Source organism: Ailuropoda melanoleuca, chromosome 9 (genome assembly GCF_002007445.2).
Source record: "Ailuropoda melanoleuca isolate Jingjing chromosome 9, ASM200744v2, whole genome shotgun sequence".
NCBI lineage: Eukaryota > Metazoa > Chordata > Mammalia > Carnivora > Ursidae > Ailuropoda > Ailuropoda melanoleuca.
Genome location: NC_048226.1, coordinates 95,048,794 through 95,069,780, shown reverse-complemented (window position 1 = coordinate 95,069,780; position 20,987 = coordinate 95,048,794). Strand labels below are relative to the sequence as shown.

Sequence of the window (20,987 nt, the reverse complement as noted above, 5' to 3'; positions counted from 1 at the left end):
ACTCCGCTGTGGTTTTATGGTTCGTCACAGAGATTCACCCTTGACATGAATCTTCAGCTCTCTTGTCCTTCTTTCCTTCCCTCATGTTCGTTCTCACATCCTCATCTCAACCTCATTTAAATTGAACATGCATTCCTGGACTTGCCCTCGTGCCTGCCTGGACTCTGCTTGCTGGTCTTACTGGAAATTTACTACCCTGGATCCAAGCAGACTTCCGGCAATCATGCTATATTCTGTTCGGTAATTCACCCTCCAATCTCCTGTAGGCTGCTTTTACCCCTTTTGCTCCCTTCTTACTTCCATTCTGTGGTCCCAACTCAGGACCCTGTTTCTTACTCCATAGAGAAAACAGAAGCAATTAGAAGTTTCTTCATCCAATTTATCAGCGTCCCGGGACCTATAGCACGTATTCTCCATTCTCCCACTGCAGTGGGTGGACTTCCTCTCCTGAGTCACTCTCTCTGCGGGCATACTGAGCCCACCCCTTCCTGTCAAGGACTTGCTTCTGCAATGAGCCCTTCTCTTCTGTATCATTTCTCTCCCTCCTACTAGATCCAGCTCATCAGTGTACAGACATCGATATCACCCACCTTAAAAAACAAGAAAGCTCCCTTTCTCTAGTTCTCCTAGCAGCTACAGTCCTAGTTCTCTGTCCCCTCTTAGGAGCCAAAGTTCCCCATGAAGATGCTGGACTCAGTCATCAGCTCCTCACTTCACTTTCCTACTTGAAACCACGTCTGCATATTCTGTCACCTAAAACTTTTGTAGTCACATCCCTTCTATATGTTCACATCATTTCTGTGTTCTATGTTTATATCATCTCTCTGTTCCGTGTGCACATCATCTCTGTGTCGTGTGTTCACATCATCTACATGTTCTGTGTTCACATTGCCTCTGTGTTCAGTCACATCATTTCAAATCTCAGGCCCTATGTACTTGACCCAGCATATTTGACCAAATTGATCATTACCTTCCTTCCTTTTTTCTTTTTTAAGATTTGTTTATTTATTTCAGTGGGGAGAGGGGCAGAGGAAGAGGGAGAGAAAGAGAATCCTCAGACTCCCTACTGAGCACAGAGCCCGACGTGGGGCTCCATCCCAGGACTCCGAGATCATGACTTAAACCAAAATCAAGAGTCGGATGCTTAATGGACTGAGCCACCCAGGCGCCCCCATCATTACCTTCCTTCTTATAGCAGTTTCTTCCCTTTGTGTCTGATTCTTTGACCTTCCAACTTGCAAATCTTCTCAGGCTTTGCCGGGTTCCCTTTGGGATGTACCTAAGTGCTCCGGGGCCAGCTCCTCAGCTTCCTTCTCCTTTCACATCGACTCTGTGAGGCTCTCACCAAATTCTACGGCTTTAAACCAGTTACGTTACGTTATAACCAGACCAGTCTCTTCCCTGAACTCAAGACTTGGACGTTTAATTAGCTATTTGCCCTCACCATGTGAATGTATAGAAGGTATTGTAAGCTTACCATGACAGAAACAGAAGTCCTAATTCCCATGCCCACTACCACTTTCCCCCAGAGACCCTAACTCAATAGCGAGCATCCCTCCATTTAGCAAGACCATAAACCTTGGATCCATCCTTGATTCTTCTCTGTCAGTTTATCAGTGACTCTATGATCTCTTCCTTCAGTATCACCTGAATCCAACCGCTTCTCGCTAACTCTATCCCCACCATCTTAGAACCCGCATCTGCCTGTTGTCTTACAACAGCTTGCAAAGTCGTCTCTGTGGCTCGTCTCTTGGCCTTCCCTAATCTCTTCTGTTCAGCTGGGTGAAGAAGAAGAGAGGGAGGAAATGGCACATACTCCCTCTCTTCAGGAAAATTCCTGGAGCACGCCATACTGCATTCTCCTCCATGGAGCTAAGTCACATGACCACATCCGGCCGCCGGGGAGGCTGGAAAGTGGTGCCTTTATTCTGCACAGCCATGTTCCTCATTAAAATCAGGGCTCCTGTTACTGTGGTTAAAGGGGAAGTGGACTGTGGGGAACGAATAACAATCTCTGCTGTAGAAAACCTCTCTGAAATTACCTTTCAAGTGATACATGAAGGGAGAGTTCAAGTTGGCCGGCTGGACAATTGGGGAATCAGCAATCGAGGCAGAGGGGCCAGCACATAAGAAAGCTCCTGAGATGAGATCATGAACACATGGCTCATTTGAGCAACTGAAGGAGTCCTGCATGGCTGGGTTGTGGAAAGCACCGAGAGGGATGGCCACACACAGACATTCTACTGATGGCCAAATCGTTCCAAACAATTTAGCTTACATTCTTTAATATTGTTGGATTATATATTTTATGGAATAATATAACAAGTGAAGTGCTCAAAATAAATCAACCAAATAATTCTGAATGGTACGTTGCCACTATGGAAGTTATACCTAGGAAGTTGAAAGATGTAAGACTTTGTTTTTGTTTTGTTTTTAAAGATTTCATTTATTTATTGATAGAGCACAAGCAGGAGGAGCAGCAGGCAGAAGGGGAGGGAGGAGAAGCAGGCTCCCTGCTGAGCAAGGAGCCCAATGCGGGGCTTGATCCCAGGACCCTGGGATCATAACTTGAGCCAAGGGCAGGTGCTTAACTAACTGAGCCACCCAGGCTCCCCAGATGTAGACTTTGAAATCCTGCATCTCCAGGCTCATATGGCCTCTCTCCCGGCTGAGTCAACCTTTCTGAACCTTTGTTTCATCATCTGTATGGAGGTAATAGATCATAGGGAGTGTCTCAGCATTTTCCAGGGCGATGCAAAGGTCAACAATGAAAGAAAAAGAAAGATTGCAAGGAGAAAGAAGGAAGACAGGACTATTTAAAACAGAAGGGATAGGGGCGCCTTCCTTCCGTCCTTTAAGTGTCCGACTCTTGATTTCTGCTCAGGTTATGATCTCAGGGTTGTGGGATTGAGCCCCACATTGGGCTCCTTGCTTGGCGTGGAGTCTCTTTCCCTCTCCCTCTGCTCCTCCGCCTGAGAGCTTGCTTGCTCATGTGCTTTCTCTTTCTGTATCTTTAAAATAAATAAAATCTAAAACAAAACAAAACATAAACCAAAGGGAAAGGATGCTGGATACAGGGAGGCAAATAGAACATTTACTTCCCCATAAATAATTCTAGTGTTTTAGCTTGCTTCTAACAAACTTGAATGAAATAGAAAAGAAAGCTTTAACCACCAGATGTCTCTATCTCTGCACCAATGCTAATTTTTTGTATGTTATTTACCATAGGGGTCTCACATGTTAATAATGTAAACAAATAATTTATGAATATCTTGTAGGCTTCTGTTGAATTTTTTAAATAACATAGACATTTTATTGTCCACCTACCAAAATAAGTTTATCATTGGAAATTATTATATAATTATTACCAAGTTTACTTTTGATAGTGGGATGAGTAATGTATATGGTATTGCTAAAGACCGTCTTTTTTCCCCCCAAATGAATTATTCCTTAGACTTGACTTCTCCTTGAAAGATGATGAAAAACACAACCAGATCATCTTGGACCTTGCTGTCTATAGGTAAAGACATTTTATTATGGATTTATTTAATGTCATTTCTTTCTGTTTTCGTTCTCAGTGCCATCTCTTGAGTTCTGAAGTATTTTGAAATGGAATTTGGTTTGCCAAATGAAGAAGTCCTTCTTTTTTTTTTTTTTTAAGATTTTATTTATTTATTCGACAGAGATAGAGACAGCCAGCGAGAGAGGGAACACAAGCAGAGGGAGTGGGAGAGGAAGAAGCAGGCTCTCAGCAGAGGAGCCTGATGTGGGGCTCGATCCCATAACGCCGGGATCACGCCCTGAGCTGAAGGCAGACGCTTAACCGCTGTGCCACCCAGGCGCCCCAAGTCCTTTTTTTTTTTTTATAACCAAGAACGTAGTATAATTTTAAAAAGCATGAAAATTAAAACAAAGGCAGAAGTAAANGTCCTTTTTTTTTTTATAACCAAGAACGTAGTATAATTTTAAAAAGCATGAAAATTAAAACAAAGGCAGAAGTAAATAAACCCACAATCCCAGGGCTAAGAACTCTGCAATCTCTTCTTCTAAGGCAGAGTTTAAATAATTCTCTGAGCTTTGCTNATAAACCCACAATCCCAGGGCTAAGAACTCTGCAATCTCTTCTTCTAAGGCAGAGTTTAAATAATTCTCTGAGCTTTGCTGCTTCCTAATGCTGACACCAGAGGCCCCCTTGGCTCTCACTACTACCACTTACTTTTATGGTTTCTTTCTTTTTTCCAAAATACTTGGATATAGTAGTAAGCATCAGGTGGTGCCCCCCACCTTCCAGTCCCACCTTAGAGACCTAGGAGTACAGCCTGCAGCCTCTCTGTCTCCAGCAGACACTTTCCCCCAGTTGTGTCCGACCCCTCCTCATTCCTCCAGGATTTTAGGTTTTGGCTCACTGTCCTTCATGCTTCTGACTTCAGTGTCCATTTATGCGGTCTAATTTTCTAGTTCTTGGGGACCCACCAGTGCCTCAGGACTTTGCACCCATGCATCCCTCTGCCTGTACTGCTATCACGCTAGGCGTCCCCGAGGCTTGCTGCCTCATTTCCTGCAGGCCTCTGGGCAGAGGTCTCTTTATTATAGAGGCCTCAGGGCCCACCATTCAAGCTAAGATAGCACCTATCCCTGCCCCAGCCCTTTCTTCCACCTCTCCTGCTTTTTATCTTTTTTTTTAAAGATTTTATTTGAGATTGAGAGAGAGAGAGAGAGCAGAAGTGGGGTGAGGGTCAGAAGAAGCACACTCCCCACTGAGCAGGGAACCCGATGTGGTACTCGATTCCAGGACTCCAGGATCACGACCTGAGCCCTGAGCCGAAGGCAGATGCTTAAGGACTAAGCCACCCAGGCGCCCTGCTTTTTTATTTCTACCTGACAAACCAGACATTTACTTGTATTTTTTAAAAATGTGTGGGCGAGGCAGAAACCTTGTTTTGTCTTTTCCTCGCTCCTTGTCTCTCTAGCACCTACACCAGTGCCTAGTGCCTGGAGCTCTATGAGCTCAGGAATGAACGAATGCCTGAGGAAATGAATTAATGAATACTGGTAATGGGAGTCAGAGGACATTTACATGCATGAATGATAAAGTCCTTTCTCTTTTGAAGGCCTTTTTTGTGTGCTCTATCTTATCTAATCTCCCAGTAAACCCAGCGAGTAAGAGGGATTGTTATCCTGAAATTATCTAAAAGGGAGTCAATTTCCAGAGTGTGAGTCTTGTCAAAAGAAATACAGTAATCTGAGGAGTCAGGCCATGTACTCACAGGCATAGGGCCAATTCTTTGTTTTTTGAATTATGGTAAAATACACTTCACTTAAAATTCACCATGTCAGCCATTTCAGGTGGAGATTCAGTGGCACTTAATGACACCAAGCTGTGCAGCCTTGCCAGCACTGAGCCCCAGGACGTTTTCATCACCGCAGAAAGGAAACCCTATCCCCATTAAGTACTCATTCCTCATTTCCCTTTCCCCTGGCCACCACAAATCTGCCCTCTGTCTCTATAGGTTTGCCAATTTCCTATACTTCATATGAGTGGAATCACTTGTGCCGCTGTCACATCTTCGGGGCTCGTCTGTGTTGTAGCGCGTCAGAATTTCCTTCCTGTTTGTAGCTGAGTAATACTCCGTTGTATGGCTGGACCACGTTTCTGTTCATCCATTCACCAGTACGTGACATTTGGTTGTTTCCACCTTTGGCTCTTGTGAGGAAGGACTAATTCTTAGCGTGTTCCTTCCTCCTCGTGCCAAAACACCCTGTTAAGCCTCCTGCTAATTCTTCACCAGCTCACCTGCCTTTAAAGAGCTTCTAGCTCTTCTCCAGCTGATCCCATGTCCTCTGTCCCTGCAGTAACCCAAGCTCCCTATCTGTTGTGTTTCATTAAACATTCTGTTTCATCCTTTTAAGTCCTTTCCGTGTTTAGGCCATATTCCTGGAGTTAATGAATGTGTACCCCTTTCTCTTTTTAGCTCTCTTGGCTCCTTCACGTTCAGTCCTCAAAGGAAAACTTTCCACATTCCCCCATCATGAACTTTCTCGAGGAGGGGTGAGATTTCTCCTGTCTAGGTAGTAAAATCCTTCCCTTCCCGTGATTCTGTCTGAGCTAATGACAATAAAATTCCTTATTATCTTCATTGTCACGTGGATGTCTAAAAATTAAGTTCATTCATTCATTCATATACACTTCCTGTCTTTATCCAGCAAATATGTATGGAATACTTACTATGGGGGCGCCTGGGTGGCACAGCGGTTTAGCGTCTGCCTTCGGCTCAGGGCGTGATCCCAGTGTTATGGATCTAGCCCCACATCAGGCTCTTCCGCTATGAGCCTGCTTCTTCCTCTCCCACTCCCCCTGCTTGTGTTACCTCTCTCGCTGGCTGTCTCTCTCTCTGTCGAATAAATAAAATCTTTAAAAAAAAAAAAAAGAATACTTACTATGTATCAGACATGCGGAGACTGTAACAGGCACGTTCTAAAAATAGTCTCTGCTCTCCTAGAGATTATGGCCCCTGGGGAGACAGACAATAGGCAGGCAGGCATCTAATAAGTAATTACAAAGGGAGAAGCATGCTTTACAGGAAGGGCCAGAGTTCAAGGGCGGAGACCAACGGCGCGGGCAGTCTGGTGGTCGGCAGTGTCGGGGATGGTCAGTGAAGCTGCTGACATGAACTGACAATTGAAGGGTGAGAAGCAGCGAGCTCTGCAGAGAACCAGCAGAAGATTGTTTCAGGCAGAGGAAACCAGCACAGGCCAAGACCTTGGATGTAGGGGCGGATGATCGCTGCAGGAGGCCCTAGGCATGGGCAAGAAGATGTGATCCATTAACGTGGTAGATATTCTACATGAGGTTTTAGGAAACCTTGCCTACACCTGTCACTCTTACAAGAATGTTTATTAAATAAAATAGAACGATGCTGTGTTCACCCCAACACTGGGCTGGGCACTCTGCATGTGTCTTCACGGCAATCTTGGGTGAGACTCCGTATCTGATTTTATAGATGAAGACTGAGGCCTAGAGCAGTTGAGGGACGTGGTCCAACGTAACAGAGCAGGAGGGGATGGAGACCCTTCCTCACAATCCGTGTGACTGAAGCCTGTTCCTGCCACCCTGGTATCATCCTACCCACCTTAGCGTGCGTGACTTTTGAATCATGCCTTGCATTTGCTAATGTTCGCGATCAATACTGGTAAATGTAAAACTCTACAACGTCTAATTATTTGTCTGAACAAGCGAGATGAAGCCTCACTCCTACATTTGTTCCTCAAGTCAAGGAGAACTGGCACCCCCTGGGGTCACTGCCCTGGAGGGGAGGCTTTGCTTAGCCAGCAGGAGGTGGCTTCGCTGGGGGAAGCAGAGCAGCAGCTGCAGAACAGCTGCCACGGAGGGAGCGCGGCTCAGGAAGCAGGAGCTGCTGGTTGCAGGCCCCAAGTGCCATGCATTCAGCATTCCTGGCTATTCATGTCAGGCGTAGGGGCTTAAAATAAAATATTCATGAAAGAACATGGCAAGCTGTTTTTCTCAAACCTCTGGCGTTTCAGGCCGCAGATATTTTTAGGTTAGGGGCAATCAATGCCAAGAGTACTTGTGGGTCTAAAAATGAAATTGCTGATATATTGAATTTCCTTTGGTTTAGGGATTAATGTAAGACAGATTTCTTAAGACCTGTTGAGCATGGAAGCTGGAAGCTTCTTTCATTTAAAATGGTTCCGGAAATGTCAGTTTTTATTTGCACTTCTTTTAACTTAAAGTTTTTGAAAATGGTGAGATGTGGTATGTTTCCTGGTGCAGGTACATGGACACCTCTCTAATCGATGTTGACGTGCAGCCAAATTACGTCCGAGTCACTGTCAAAGGAAAGGTGAGCATAAGGCAGTAGACTGTTCCAGTTTCAAAAGCCAAGCCTCCGACTAAGCTAGGTTGCCTCAAAAAATGTTAACATACTGTGAAAAGAGAAGAAAAGAAGCCCCATCAGAGAGCTATTTTTTAGACACATGACTTTACACAGTGGGAGTGGTCCATAGCAGGACTGGTTGTTGGCTGACCACCAGGTAGCTCCGTAAAATTAGCCTTTTTAACTTGTGTCTATCGCGTTAGTCCTTCTTTCAGAGCTGATGAGGTGGTTGTACGTGTGATGGCCCACGCTTGAACTTAGATTTAAATCATATTCCCACGTTTAATGGTCAATGATTTCATTCATAACAACTGTAATTTTATTATTTTTGAAATAGTGTTTTTTTTAAGGGAGAGAGAAAACGCAAGTAGAGGGGAGGGGCAGAGGGAGAGCGAGAGAGAGAATCTTAAGCAGGCTGCGCACCCAGCATGGAACCCAATGTGGGGTTCGATCTCAGGACCCTGAGATCATGACGAGCTGAAATCAAGAGTCAGACACTTAACTGGCTAAGCCACCCAGGCGCCCCTGAAATAGTATTTTTTGCTGATTTTGAGCATTTATAGGAGTCATATGAAGGCTGGAAAGTGGAAATATGTTGACGGTTTATGGCAAGAAGTTTTATCTATAAATTCTTTATTATTAGCTGTGTTAACATAAATGGACCAATGACTGTTTCACTGTTTGTGGTTGGTGACTGTTCTTCAGACCACTCATTAAAATAGGTAAAATCATTCATGAATATCAAGCATAGCCCAGACATTGTTTTTTTCTACTAAGTCTAAGCATGTTTTTTTTTTTTTCTAAACGGAATGGTAAATCTTGAATTGGTAACAAAAATACATCTTGAGGTAACCCTCTCATATAATATGTACCCCCTCTCTGGGAGGGGACACTTCCTGTTTCTTTTCAGCCATTCCAGCTTGTCCTTCCTGCAGAAGTCAAGCCTGACAGCAGCTCTGCCAAACGCTCTCAGACGACAGGGCATTTGGTGATCTGCATGCCCAAGGTAGGCAAGGTCGCTTGGATCAACTTCAAGTCTGGAGACGTTGGTTCCTGAGGGAACTTGACCTATCAGGGCTAACGGTGACTTCTTTTGGTTGAGAGAACCAGAAAATCTACTCACCCCAGCACAGGCAGGAGAACCGGGACCTGTGAGAACAGAGAGCTGAGACTAGGATGCAGTTGGGACCTGCGGGGGCTCATCCTGCCATCTCTCCACCAGTGGTTCTTGCCTCTGCAGCCAGAGTGTCGCAGGGAGTTGGGGTGTGTAAGTCCCATTGTTCTTCAGAGTGGGGCAGTCACCACCAGCAGTCTATTACATGGGGGGCGATACTTTTTACCTAAAGAAGTGTTTCATCTCGTACAACAAGACATGAGAAGGTAGGGAGGGCTCAGGCAGGGGAGGGTCAGGGCCTTTCCAGTGTGTTGGCTGGCTTCCTTCCTGAGAGGAGCACGAGTGGCCACTGGGGTGGCATGCTTTCTTGTCCTTAGCTTGCACGAAGATAGACAAACAAAAGAGAGTCAGGGAAAGACACAGAGAGAGGAACTTTCCCATCACCGTGGAATGAAAGTTCCTCTGGACTAATTAGCCAATTTAGCTAAAATGCCCAACAAGTCTTGATTAGCTTAACCTTGGGCAATGAAACCAATCTCTGGCCAAAAGAATGGTAGTACTTTGTTTGGTTTCTATTATTTTATATTTGGTTACTACCGTCTCATCCCATGACCCGGGGTGGGGTCAGCTTTGCCCCAGTCGCGCAGGTTTCAAAGGGGGAGAGTAGAGAAGCTGGTCAAATGGGGCTCTGCTCTGGCAGAACAGGAGAATGGGGGCAGGAGTGTCTGCCACTGAGAATAAACTTGATTAACCAATAAGGTTTCTATAAAGATTTATTTATCCTTCCTTTTCCCATAGTCAGATTTGTCACAGATTGATTATGGGTAATCAATTATGTATTTTTGCTCCAAGTCAATAAAACAGCAAATACAGTTTGCTGTCAGGCAGTATAATAACAAACACAACTGTCAGAATCACATTGTCCTTGGTGACTACAGCAAATTAAGGAAGTGCTTGCATGCTCATTAGAATAGCCTATAGGGGAATCGAAGAGATAACTTAATTACCCCAGTACTTTGATAAACACATTTGTATGGCACTGTGATCAGCAGTCTCTTTTTTTTTTTGAAACTTCTATTCTAACCGAAACACCAAAGATTAAATGATAACTATTATTTCCTAAAAGAAAATCAAGATCTATGATTTATATACCTTCTGCAGGGCTTCGGACGATTGATGAGAAAGCCTCCTCTCTCCCCGCTCATGAATCTTTTAAATACATAGAGCATTCTAGTTCCAGTCGCCTTTTTGTTTTTATATCTGGCTAAATTTGTCGTGTTAAATACACATGAAAAGTATGAAAAATGGCTCACTAAAGAGAAAGTATTCTAGAAGTGCATGGTGGAAGATGAGATCATTTACAGAGAAGGACTCAGAATGGTTCTATTTTTTTTCTCAATAATAAACTGTGAATAACATTTTCCCTTTGAGGTACATATTTTTAAGGGTTTTTTATTTTTTATTTTTTTAAGATTTTATTTATTTGACAGAGAGAGACACAGTGAGAGAGGGAACACAAGCGGGGGGAGTGGGAGAGGGAGAAGCAGCCCCCCCACTGAGCAGGGAGTCTGATGGGCTGGATCCCAGGACCTTGGAATCAGGACCTGAGCCAAAGGCAGACCCTTAACGACTGAGCCACTCAGGCGCCCCCATATTTTTAAGGTTTCAGACTACTATGCTGAAGTCACACTGATGTTATCTCTGTCATTATTTCTTTTAAAAGATTAATTATTAAATTATTTCCTCTTACCATTCCTTTATATATCGCTATCATTATCACTTTTAAAAGGTAGATAGGGAAACCCTCTAGGGTTTCTCCACATCCTCGCCAACACCTGTTGTTTCTTGTGCTGTTGACTTTAATCATCCTGGCAGGTGTGAGGTGATGTCTCATTGTAGTTTTGATTTGCATTTCCCTGAGGGTAAGTGATGAGTGTCTTTTCATGTGTCTGTTGGCCATCTGGATGTCCTCTTTGGAGAAGTGTCTTCTTGTCTTCTGCCCATTTTTTATTTGGAGTGTTTATTTTGGGGGTGTTGAGTTTTACAGTGTATATATATATTGTGTGTGTGTATATATATATATATATATATATATATATTTCGGGTACTAATCCTCTATCAGATATGTCATTTGCAAATATCTTCTCTCATTCCATAGGTTGCCTTTAAGTTTTGTTGATGGTTTCCTTCGCAGTGCAGAAGCCTTTTATTTTGATGTAGTCCCAATAGTTTATTTTTGCTGTTGTTTCCCTTGCCTCCGGAGACTTATCTAGTAAGAAGTTGCTACGGCCAATGTCAGAGGTTACTGCCTGTGTTCTCCTCTAGGATTTTAACTATTGGATTACTAAACTGCACACCTGGAACAAAAAGATAGTGAAAACAACCTTTGGAGAATAATTTCTTGCCCCCAATTAGTTGGTTTTCATTAATGAATTAGATATTTGCAAGGACTTTAAAGTTCAAAGAACAAAAACTTTTTCTTAAAAATCATCAAAAGTTAAAAAACCAAAACTCTAATTTTACTTATACTTATTATTAAAAGTATGTATTACTGAACATTAACATCTTCGTAATTCCTAATGATAGAAACTTTTGAATCATCGAACTTTACATTAAAAACCAGGGATATACGGTATGGTGACTAACATAATATAATAAGAAATATTATTATAATAAAAAAATAAAAAATAAAAATAAATAAATTAATTTTTAAAAAAAGAAACTTTTGAAGTACTGAAGTTCAATCCACTGAGCTCTTTATATGTCCAGGCTTCTCACTTATCGTAGAACTCTCTGAGTCTGGCCCGCATCATATAATTACTGAGGCAGCGTCTTGGAATTTTAAAGCATCTTGTAAAAATTAGGTGAACTATCTGAGTCTGGCCTGCATCATACTGATTACTGAGGCAGGGTCTTGGAATTTTAAAGCATCTTGTAAAAATTAGGTAAACACTTAGGTACGATTTTGATTCATTCACAAAACAGTGTTACCAATACTTAACATATAGGTAACCTAGTACTTCCAGAAATATCTACTGTGGCCCTTCAGTAGTTTTTCATATTTGGATATTCTAAATTAATGAAAAGAAGATAAGATTGGATATTTAGTTATTCCCTTTTGTGATAACGTTTGTAAAGAATACCGCAAAGAAGAGCTGATCTATTTGATTGTGTCTGTGCTGTGATGATTATATTGTGTTTATTTGTGGAAATTCAAGGATGGGCTTTGTATACATTTTCCAAGGACATAACATTTATAATTGAATTTACAAAGTGCTAAGATGTATCTTATTAGACACTTCCTTCAGCATTTTGTCACAGATGTCAAACTGATATTTTTTTTTTCTCTTTTCTTACTCCTAAATGAGGCTGGATCCATGCAGACCGGGTGCTATTAGGCAAGTCTGCCCCTGTCACGGGGGTCATGGGGACATTTTCTGCTGCTGACATGCCAGAGGGTTCTCCCAGCTCAGCTCCACATTTCCAAGAGGCTTTCCGCTCATACTATCTAAAATGCCAGATGCTTCCCAATATTTGCCACTGAGTCCATATCCTGTGGATTGATGTAATTAATACACAAATATCACAATCCCTAGCGTGCTGCTAGAATCCCTCTGTCTCCACCCACCATTTTATAATCTAAGTTGTGGGTACTGTGTCTCCCAGAATGCCATCCCTGACTCTACCTTCTCCACCATGACTTCAAGGGTCAATGTCTGGGCTAGCAGTGATGAGTGGGATAGTGGATGAGGACGTACTCTGGCTCTCTCAGAAGGATAGACTCAGGCAATAGAAGATCAACTTCCTAGGAAACAGAGTAGGGAACATTCTGTTTCATGAGGTTTTTCTCAGTCCTGTCCCACTGTCTAGTGGCATTTCTTTCTAGCTGCTGACTCTGTTTTATTCACTAGTCTTAGCTTGGGGGAGTGGTAGAGAGAATCTCAATTCTAGTGTGGGTAGTCTCTTATTACATTGAATGTGTCCAGTCAAGAAACATGGCCCCTGGGTGTCATCTATCAACCAGGAACTCACTCTTTTTTAGAGAAGAGTTAATAATTCCTTTTTCAACACAGTAGCCAGAATGATCATTTTATAATATACGCAAGTCACAGTTCCCATTTCATTCCAAATTAAAGGCAAAATGCCCTGATAACCTCCCCCTGCTGTTATCCCTCTGACATCATCTTTTTCCACTTCATCTTCCCATCATTCCAGCCATGTTTGCTTCCTTGTTATTTTACAAATATGGCAAGCATCCTTCTACCCCAGGACCTTTGCACTTATTGTCTCCTCTGTTGAAATGCCCTTCCCCCAGACACCCTCATGGTTTGCTCTCTCAACTTTTCCATGTTTCTGTTCAAGTGTCATCTTATCAATGGGGTCTTTTCCAACCCCCATATTTAGAAAGCATCTCTTCTACGCCAGCATTCACTATCCCTGGTGCTGCTGGATTTTTCTTCATAGAATGATGTATCAAGACCTATATAACAGGCTATATATTTGTCTATTCCTTTGTCTGTTTCCCTCAACGAGAATTTAAACTTCGTGAGAACAGGGCTTTTTGTCTATTCTTGTCAGCACTCTATCACTGGCACCTAGAGCAGAACCTGGCAAAGAGAAGGTGTTTAGTAAGTTTTTGTTCAATGAGTGAATACCTTGAATACATCTTTAAAATACATTTAGTATTTGGAACATGAATCTCCTCCCTGACTGTTCTCTTCCCCAACCATTTCCTCATTATTTTTCCGTGCATATTATTCCAGATTAACTTTAAAATAATTTCGGGGTACCTGGGTAGCTCAGTCAGTTGAGCATCTGGCTCTTGATTTAAGCTCAGGTCATGATCTCAGGGTCATGGGATCAAGCACCATATTGGGCTCCGTGCTCAGTGAGGAGTCTGTTGGAGATTCTCTCCTTCTCCCTCTGCTCCTCTCCTGCTCATGTATGCTTGCTTTCTCTTTCTTGAATAAATAAATAAATAAATAAATAAATAAATAAATAAATAAATAAATAAAAATCTTTTAAAAATTGATTTTATCTAATTCTGCTTCCAAAAATGCTGTTGGGATTATTGTCATTGCAATTAAGAAGCAGGGGAAATGATCAAGGGAAGGTGGCTCTGGAGCCAGAGAACCCAGGTTAAACCCTGGTACTTCCACTCAGCAGTTGTGTGGCTCAGGCAAATTATTAATCCTTCTGTGCCTCAGATTCCCTGTCCATAAAATGATATTAATAATAATTCATACCACAAAAGGTTATTTTGAAGGTTATGTAAATCAATGTATGTATCTTCACATACATTAGAAGAGCTTGGAACATACCACACACTACATTCCTGTTTACCGTTAATTCATATTATTCGTTGTTACTAGTAACTAATGTTGTTGGATTAATTAATAGTGTTCCTTCCTCTCTTCACCAACATTGTTTTATTATTAAGATTTCATTGAATTTATAGATGGTTATGGGAATGAATTCATATATTTACATAATCAAAACTGTTGTCGATAATGTATGTTTTTCCACTTATTATTCTTATTTTATGTCCCTCAAAAGGTTTTTTGTTTTTGTTTTTGGTTTTTTGTAGTTTTCTCTCCAGACCGGTATGTATTTTCTGAGGTTTATTTATAGGTACTGTAGGTATATGAGTTTATGCTTGCTCTTCAGTATGTTTTCTTAAATGTGTGGTCAGACTAAGTTATACATGTATATACAATCTTACCACCATCAGCCTGGGAATATTTGGCATATGATCTCATTATAGTCCAGCTTAACAAGATTTAACTGAAATTTTGTATTCACTGAGAAGCTTGCTTCAAGTCATTAAATTAAACTCCCATCTAGACTCTCAATTGACAAGTTACAGGAACACTCCAAGAATACGCTTCATGATTTCCTTTGGGTGTTCTTTCAGAATAATTAACTGAGATTAAGGAAGTTGCTATCTGAACTGAACAGCAAATTTTATTTACAGCTTCAGTTGGTGAACATCTTCCTTGATTCTCCTGTATTGAGCCCTGGAGGTGAAGGTCACATATTAAGGTCAGCATTACAGACCATGATCCTAAAAAACAGTCTCAGACTCCCTTCTGCTTATTAGATGGACTCGTATTTCTCAGCACTTTCTCTCTACCCAAATATACTTATGACTTACCCAATAGAACCTTACTTCTATTCTGATTATTAATTTCAAGTGGGTCTGTAGCAAGGGCTCCCTGCCCATCTTGTTAGGTTTTCCTGTTCCAGTCAGGCTTCTACTTATTGAGAACATTATTTCTTATCCTCAGCTCATTTCTCCAACTTCCAACACAGAAAAAACAGAAGCAAAAAGAAGGTCATTTCCACACACTCCAACCATCACATCTTCCCTTGCTTGGCCTCCTCGGCCTTCCTGATTCAGTGAATTAGCTGTCTGTCATCTACCCAAACTCTCCAGATATGTGTGGGATCCCATTTCCACTGGCTTTTGAAAGACCTTTTTTCTCTCTGACAGTTTTCCCTTCTCTCTACTTATTCATTGAATTTCTCCTTTTTTTTTTTAAGATTTTATTTATTTATTCCACAGAGACAGAGACAGCCAGTGAGAGAGGGAACACAAGCCGGGGGAGTGGGAGAGGAAGAAGCAGGCTCACAGTAGAGGAGCCTGATGTGGGGCTCGATCCCATAACGCCGGGATCATGCCCTGAGCCAAAGGCAGACGCTCAACCGCTGTGCCACCCAGGCACCCCCGAATTTCCCCTTTCTGCATCTCACATTAGAAAACGTGCTAACACATCTTCCTTCTTTAAAACAAAACAGTACAAAAGAAAAACATCCCCCTTTAGTTAATGCCCTCATTTGCTTTACAGCAAAACTCATGTAACAATGTATTTGCTGCTTCAATTCTTTCCTTGTGATGTCTAAAACCAACTCCAACTAGGCATTCATCCCCTACCCCCCTTGCATGGAAACATCTCTTTGAGGTCTCCTCTCACGTCCATGTTACTAAACCCAGTGGTCAGCCCTCATCTTCTGATTTGTCCTTTCAGAAGTGTTTTGCACCATGATCGGCCCTTCCATTTGTAAATACTTGTTCACTTGGCGTTAGATACACTGCTTTCATTTTGTTCTTTTTCTAAGTCACTAGACCCTTCTGCTCACTGGATGTCCTCTGCCGCTGGCTGCTGCTTTGCGGGTTCTTTCTCATACTCTGGCCTCCAAAAGTTAGCATGTCAATCCTTCAATTCTGGGACCCCTTCTCTTCTCTATGTATACTCATCCCCTACGTTAATTTCATCTCAGCTCATGACTTTAAATGACATCTAGAGCTATGTCATCTGCTGATTGCCAGCAAGGTAATTGGGAACAATAATCACTCTGAGCAAAATTTAGGAAGAGGGACTACATATTTTAAGCATCTTAATAGTATAATACCTAATATGGTAGTGAACAGTTACTGTCCACTGTTCCAAAAGGAATGGCTTTCAGTGGCCACACAGGGGTGAGAAGAAAAAAGTTCAAGTTCATGAGTGGGGATTCCAGTAAACCATACCCACTTTGGGTTATGATTCTGAAGGACTGCAACCTAGGAGTAAGGTGAATAAGAAGCCAGCCAATCCCCGAAGATCTAGCAGCCTATCCCAATGGCTATTGAAATGGCCCTAAAACTGAGCCTTGACCTTGAGTGAAGGTAGTCTCAGATGAGTACCATGCCTGGGTGTGTGTGTGTGTGTGTGTGTGTGTGTGTATTGTAAGTATTAAGCACACATCAAAAATAAATTAGGCACACAGAGAGACCTGAATGGGATCCAGTAGAAATCCTGCCAGTGTTCTTGGAATCTGGTTATGCCAGATTGTTGCTTTTCCTCCTTGAGGGGAACCTTGTGAGTACCACAGTTATTGTAAATATTAAATTGAGAGACACATATTGTGAAACATTGTTTTGATATGAGATCTCCCAGAAGTGGAACCTAATCCAGGGATGTGAGTACAGCAGTTTACTTGGGTGGCGGGAAGTAGGGAAGGAAAGGTAGCCAGTAGAGAGTGTTCTATCAAGCTAGCTACCCCGGTGGGAAAGATCTAGGAGATATTGCAAAACACACACCTCAGGATAACTCTACCTAAGGGGGGAATGGAACTAGGATAGTACGACACCAACCCTGAGAACCTTTGGGTGATGGCTGCGCCCTATGATGGGGGCGGGACGAAGAGGGTGGTAAAAATGCCCCAGCATTCTGAACTACTTCTGGCAAGAATAACCACGAACTCTTTCATGTCAGTGGAGGATATTTCCCACTGAGACTATCTCTAGCAAGATTGTAGAAGGGTATTTTCTTTTCTTTTGAAACATTATCATCCTTGATGTTTGTCCTAACTTAATAAAATATCATTTTCAATTTTAGGCTGTTGTGTGAAGATGATCTTCTGTGGGGAGCTGTCAGATAAGATTGCATTAACAAGTATAAAAGAATTTTGGAGGAACTATTTGATAGTTAGATTTATTCTACTTTTATTTCAAAGCCATGTAACTGTCTTATGCAACTGTCATATTGATTTTACATATAAATGTCAGTAATTGCACCTTCTAAAATTTTCCTCAGATTACTTGGGTATCTTTGGAATCAAAGCCAGTATTCTTATCCTTCTTATTTTTCTGATCATTTTTTCAAAAATTTAATTTCTTATTTCTTTTTGCTGCCAGGTATGTATTTGCTTGAGATAGGATGTAGTTCAAAATGTTTAACTTATGCAAGTATTTCCATCTGTTCAAAGATTTTTAAATAATATGCCTCTGGTAATTTATGTATTTTCTAATATTGTGGATTAATCACCTTTTTTTAAATAGAAAAAAAGATCTTGTTTTCTTTCAAAAATTCTTTTTTATTAGACACAGTGAATTATATGCTTCTCTCGGTAAAGTCAATCAGAGCACAGTAGAGAAATAATGAAGTTACTAAAATATCAAAAATGATTTTGGATATATATAAAGTTACTCAAATGCTAGAGGAAAATTAAAAGTTATATTCTGAAGTTTTATATTAATAATATTCTTTTTCGGGTGACTGAACCTCACATTTTAAATGTTCGATTTCAGAACTGTGGCTAACTGATAAATACAAATACCAAAAATATGTGAGAAGGTGGAGAATTTGCAGGTGACCCCATTCCTCTGTAGCTGATGTAGGATCGGTAGAGGATAACTGTCTATTTCGGTCCTAGGGCTGGGCCTAGTTGCTGAGTACTGCTCACTCAGTAACTGGACTCAACTCCCCTCCCCTCCACATCAGACAGGTGGCTCACATCAGCGTGGGTTGGTATCTAATGGACTTAGGCAGTTCAGAAATTACTTACGAGGCATGGGTGAAGACATCACATGTGTATACTTAAGCACAGCCCTGGTAGAGAAAAGACATGCTACACCCATAAATAAATTATATGGAAGTTATTTGTATCAGATGAAGGAAGTATTTAGCGTGTGTCTGTTGCCACACCTGGAAGTAAGGCACTAGAACTCAGAAAACTTTCTGCCAAATTATGAAAAACTTTAGATGATTACTGAATTATTAATTAATCAATTAAAATATTTATTGAATTTATCAAAGATTTATTAAGCACTTAGTACGAATAAAGCACCATGTGAATTACTATGGAAGAGATAAAAAATCAAGTGGGTCTCCTAGGGCTCCCTTCCTATCTCCTCCCTGCTGAATCCACTGACCGTGACCTCCTGCAGACCCAGCTCTGCCCTCGCCCCAGTTCCTGAGTCTCAGTTTCAAACAGGCTGAGATTCTTCTTAACTAGCTTCTCTTCCCTTCCGCTTAAATTTGAAATTCTGTTACTGGCTCAGAGCTAGTGTCATAACTGTGGGATCTCCTAAGGCTCCTCAAATGCCTTTTACTCCAATTAGACCCAACACCAACTGGGCCCAGCATGCATGAAGCTGCGACTCTCATAGAACTCCTGCCTCTTCCCCATTTGTAGACATGACACAGGAACAGGCGTCTCTATGGGTCTTTACCATTAGTTCTATGAGTTCTGTAGTCGCCATCCATCTATTCATCCATCCATCCATTAGTTCAGACATTCCATATATTTTAATGAGCACCTACTGTGTGCTCTGGTAAGTTCTTAGAAATGCAAAGAAAAAGGGATGATTTGCACTGCATTAGGGATCCCAGGGATATCTTCTCACAGAATCAGGAATGAGTCTGTTGTACCTCCTGTAATGTTGCTTAAACTGAAAACCTAAGGAGGACTTCTTATTTCCCTGTCCCCGTTACCCTTTTACCCCCTTATCCATTAGCCCTCTGCTACTGAGACGCTGTCATCTTTCTCCAGTATTTCAATAGTCTTATAGAAACGGTTGTCATTGTTTTGAATGAGGCTTCAAAATGAATCAAAAGTTATTTTCCTTGGAATAAGTAATGAAAATGATATAAAAAAAAGCTGTATGATTTTTAAAACATGAAAATAGGGAAGTTGGAAGTCGGGAGAACAAACAGATGAACACTTTCACAGCCACCAAATACATACCTTGAACTTTTTTTAAGTATTGTTAACACACAATGTTACATTAGTTCCCGGTGTACAACTTAGTGATTTGACAAGTTTATACATTATGCTGTGCTCACCACAAGTGTGGCCCCATCTGTCCCATTACATCACTAGTACAATATCACTGATGGTATTCCCGGGAATTATTCAGTCCATAACTGGAAGGTTGTACCTCTCACTCACCTTTGCCCATTTTGCCCAAACCTTCACCCACCTCTCCCCAGCAACCATAAGTTTATTCTCTGTATTTATAAGTCTGATTCTGCTTTTTGTTTGCTTATTCATTTGCTCTTTTTTAGATTCCACTTATGAGTGGAATCAGATGGTATTTGTCTTTCTCAGTCTGACTTATTTCACTTAGCATAATACCCTGTAGGTCCATCCATGTTGTTTCAAATGGAAGGATCTCATCCTTTTTATGGCTGTGTAATATTCCATTGTGTATACATACCATATTTTTCTTATTCATTTGTCTATTGATGGGCATTTATGTTGCTTCCATGTCATGACTATTTTTGTTTGTTTGTTTTATTTTTTTTAAGTTTTTTTATTATATTATGTTAGTCACCATACAGTACATCCCTGGTTTTTGATGTAAAGTTCGATGATTCATTAGTTGCATATAACATCCAGTGCACCATGCAATACGTGCCCTCCTTACTACCCATCACCAGCCTATCCCATTCCCCCACCCCCTCCCCTCTGAAGCCCTCAGTTTGTTTCTCAGAGTCCGTAGTCTCTCATGCTTCATTCCCCCTTCTGATTACCCCCCTTCTTTATCCCTTTCTTCCCCTACCGATCTTCCTAGTTCTTATGTTCCATAGATGAGAGAAATCATATGATAATTGTCTTTCTCTGCTTGACTTATTTCACTTAGCATTATCTCCTCCAGTGCCGTCCATGTTGCAGCAAATGTTGAGAATTCGTTCTTTCTGATAGCTGAGTAATATTCCATTGTATATATGGACCACAGCTTCTTAATCCAGTCATCTGTTGAAGGGCATCTCGGCTCCTTCCATGATTTGGCTATTGTGGACAATGCAGCTATGAACATTGGGGTGCATATGGCCCTTCTCTTTACTACGTCTGTATCTTTGGGGTAAACACCCAGTAGTGCAATGGCTGGGTCATAGGGTAGTTCAATTTTTAACTTTTTAAGGGACCTCCACACTGTTTTCCAGAGTGGCTGTACCAACTTGCATTCCCACCAACAATGTAGGAGGGATCCCCTTTCTCCACATCCTCTCCAACAATTGTTGTTTCTTGCCTTGTCTATCTTTGCCATTCTAACTGGCGTAAGGTGGTATCTCAGTGTGGTTTTGATTTGAATTTCCCTGATGGCTAATGATTTTGAACATTTTTTCATGTGTCTGTTAGCCATTTGTATGTCATCATTGGAAAATTGTCTGTTCATATCTTCTGCCCATTTTATGATTTGTCTATTT

The 20,987-nt window shown here is 41.5% G+C and overlaps 1 protein-coding gene across 3 annotated transcripts in view; it reads left to right on the top strand.

Annotated features, from left to right (window-relative positions):
* LRRC6 (leucine rich repeat containing 6) overlaps positions 1-20,987 on the top strand; it is an 81,147-nt gene that overhangs the window by 42,084 nt on the left and 18,076 nt on the right. For all 3 annotated transcript variants that reach the window (XM_011222910.3, XM_011222909.3, XM_034668630.1), the window contains 3 exons: positions 3,455-3,520; positions 7,793-7,862; positions 8,806-8,901. In XM_011222910.3, the coding sequence (XP_011221212.1) occupies positions 3,455-3,520; positions 7,793-7,862; positions 8,806-8,901 (232 nt within the window). The remainder of the gene's footprint in view (positions 1-3,454; positions 3,521-7,792; positions 7,863-8,805; positions 8,902-20,987) is intronic.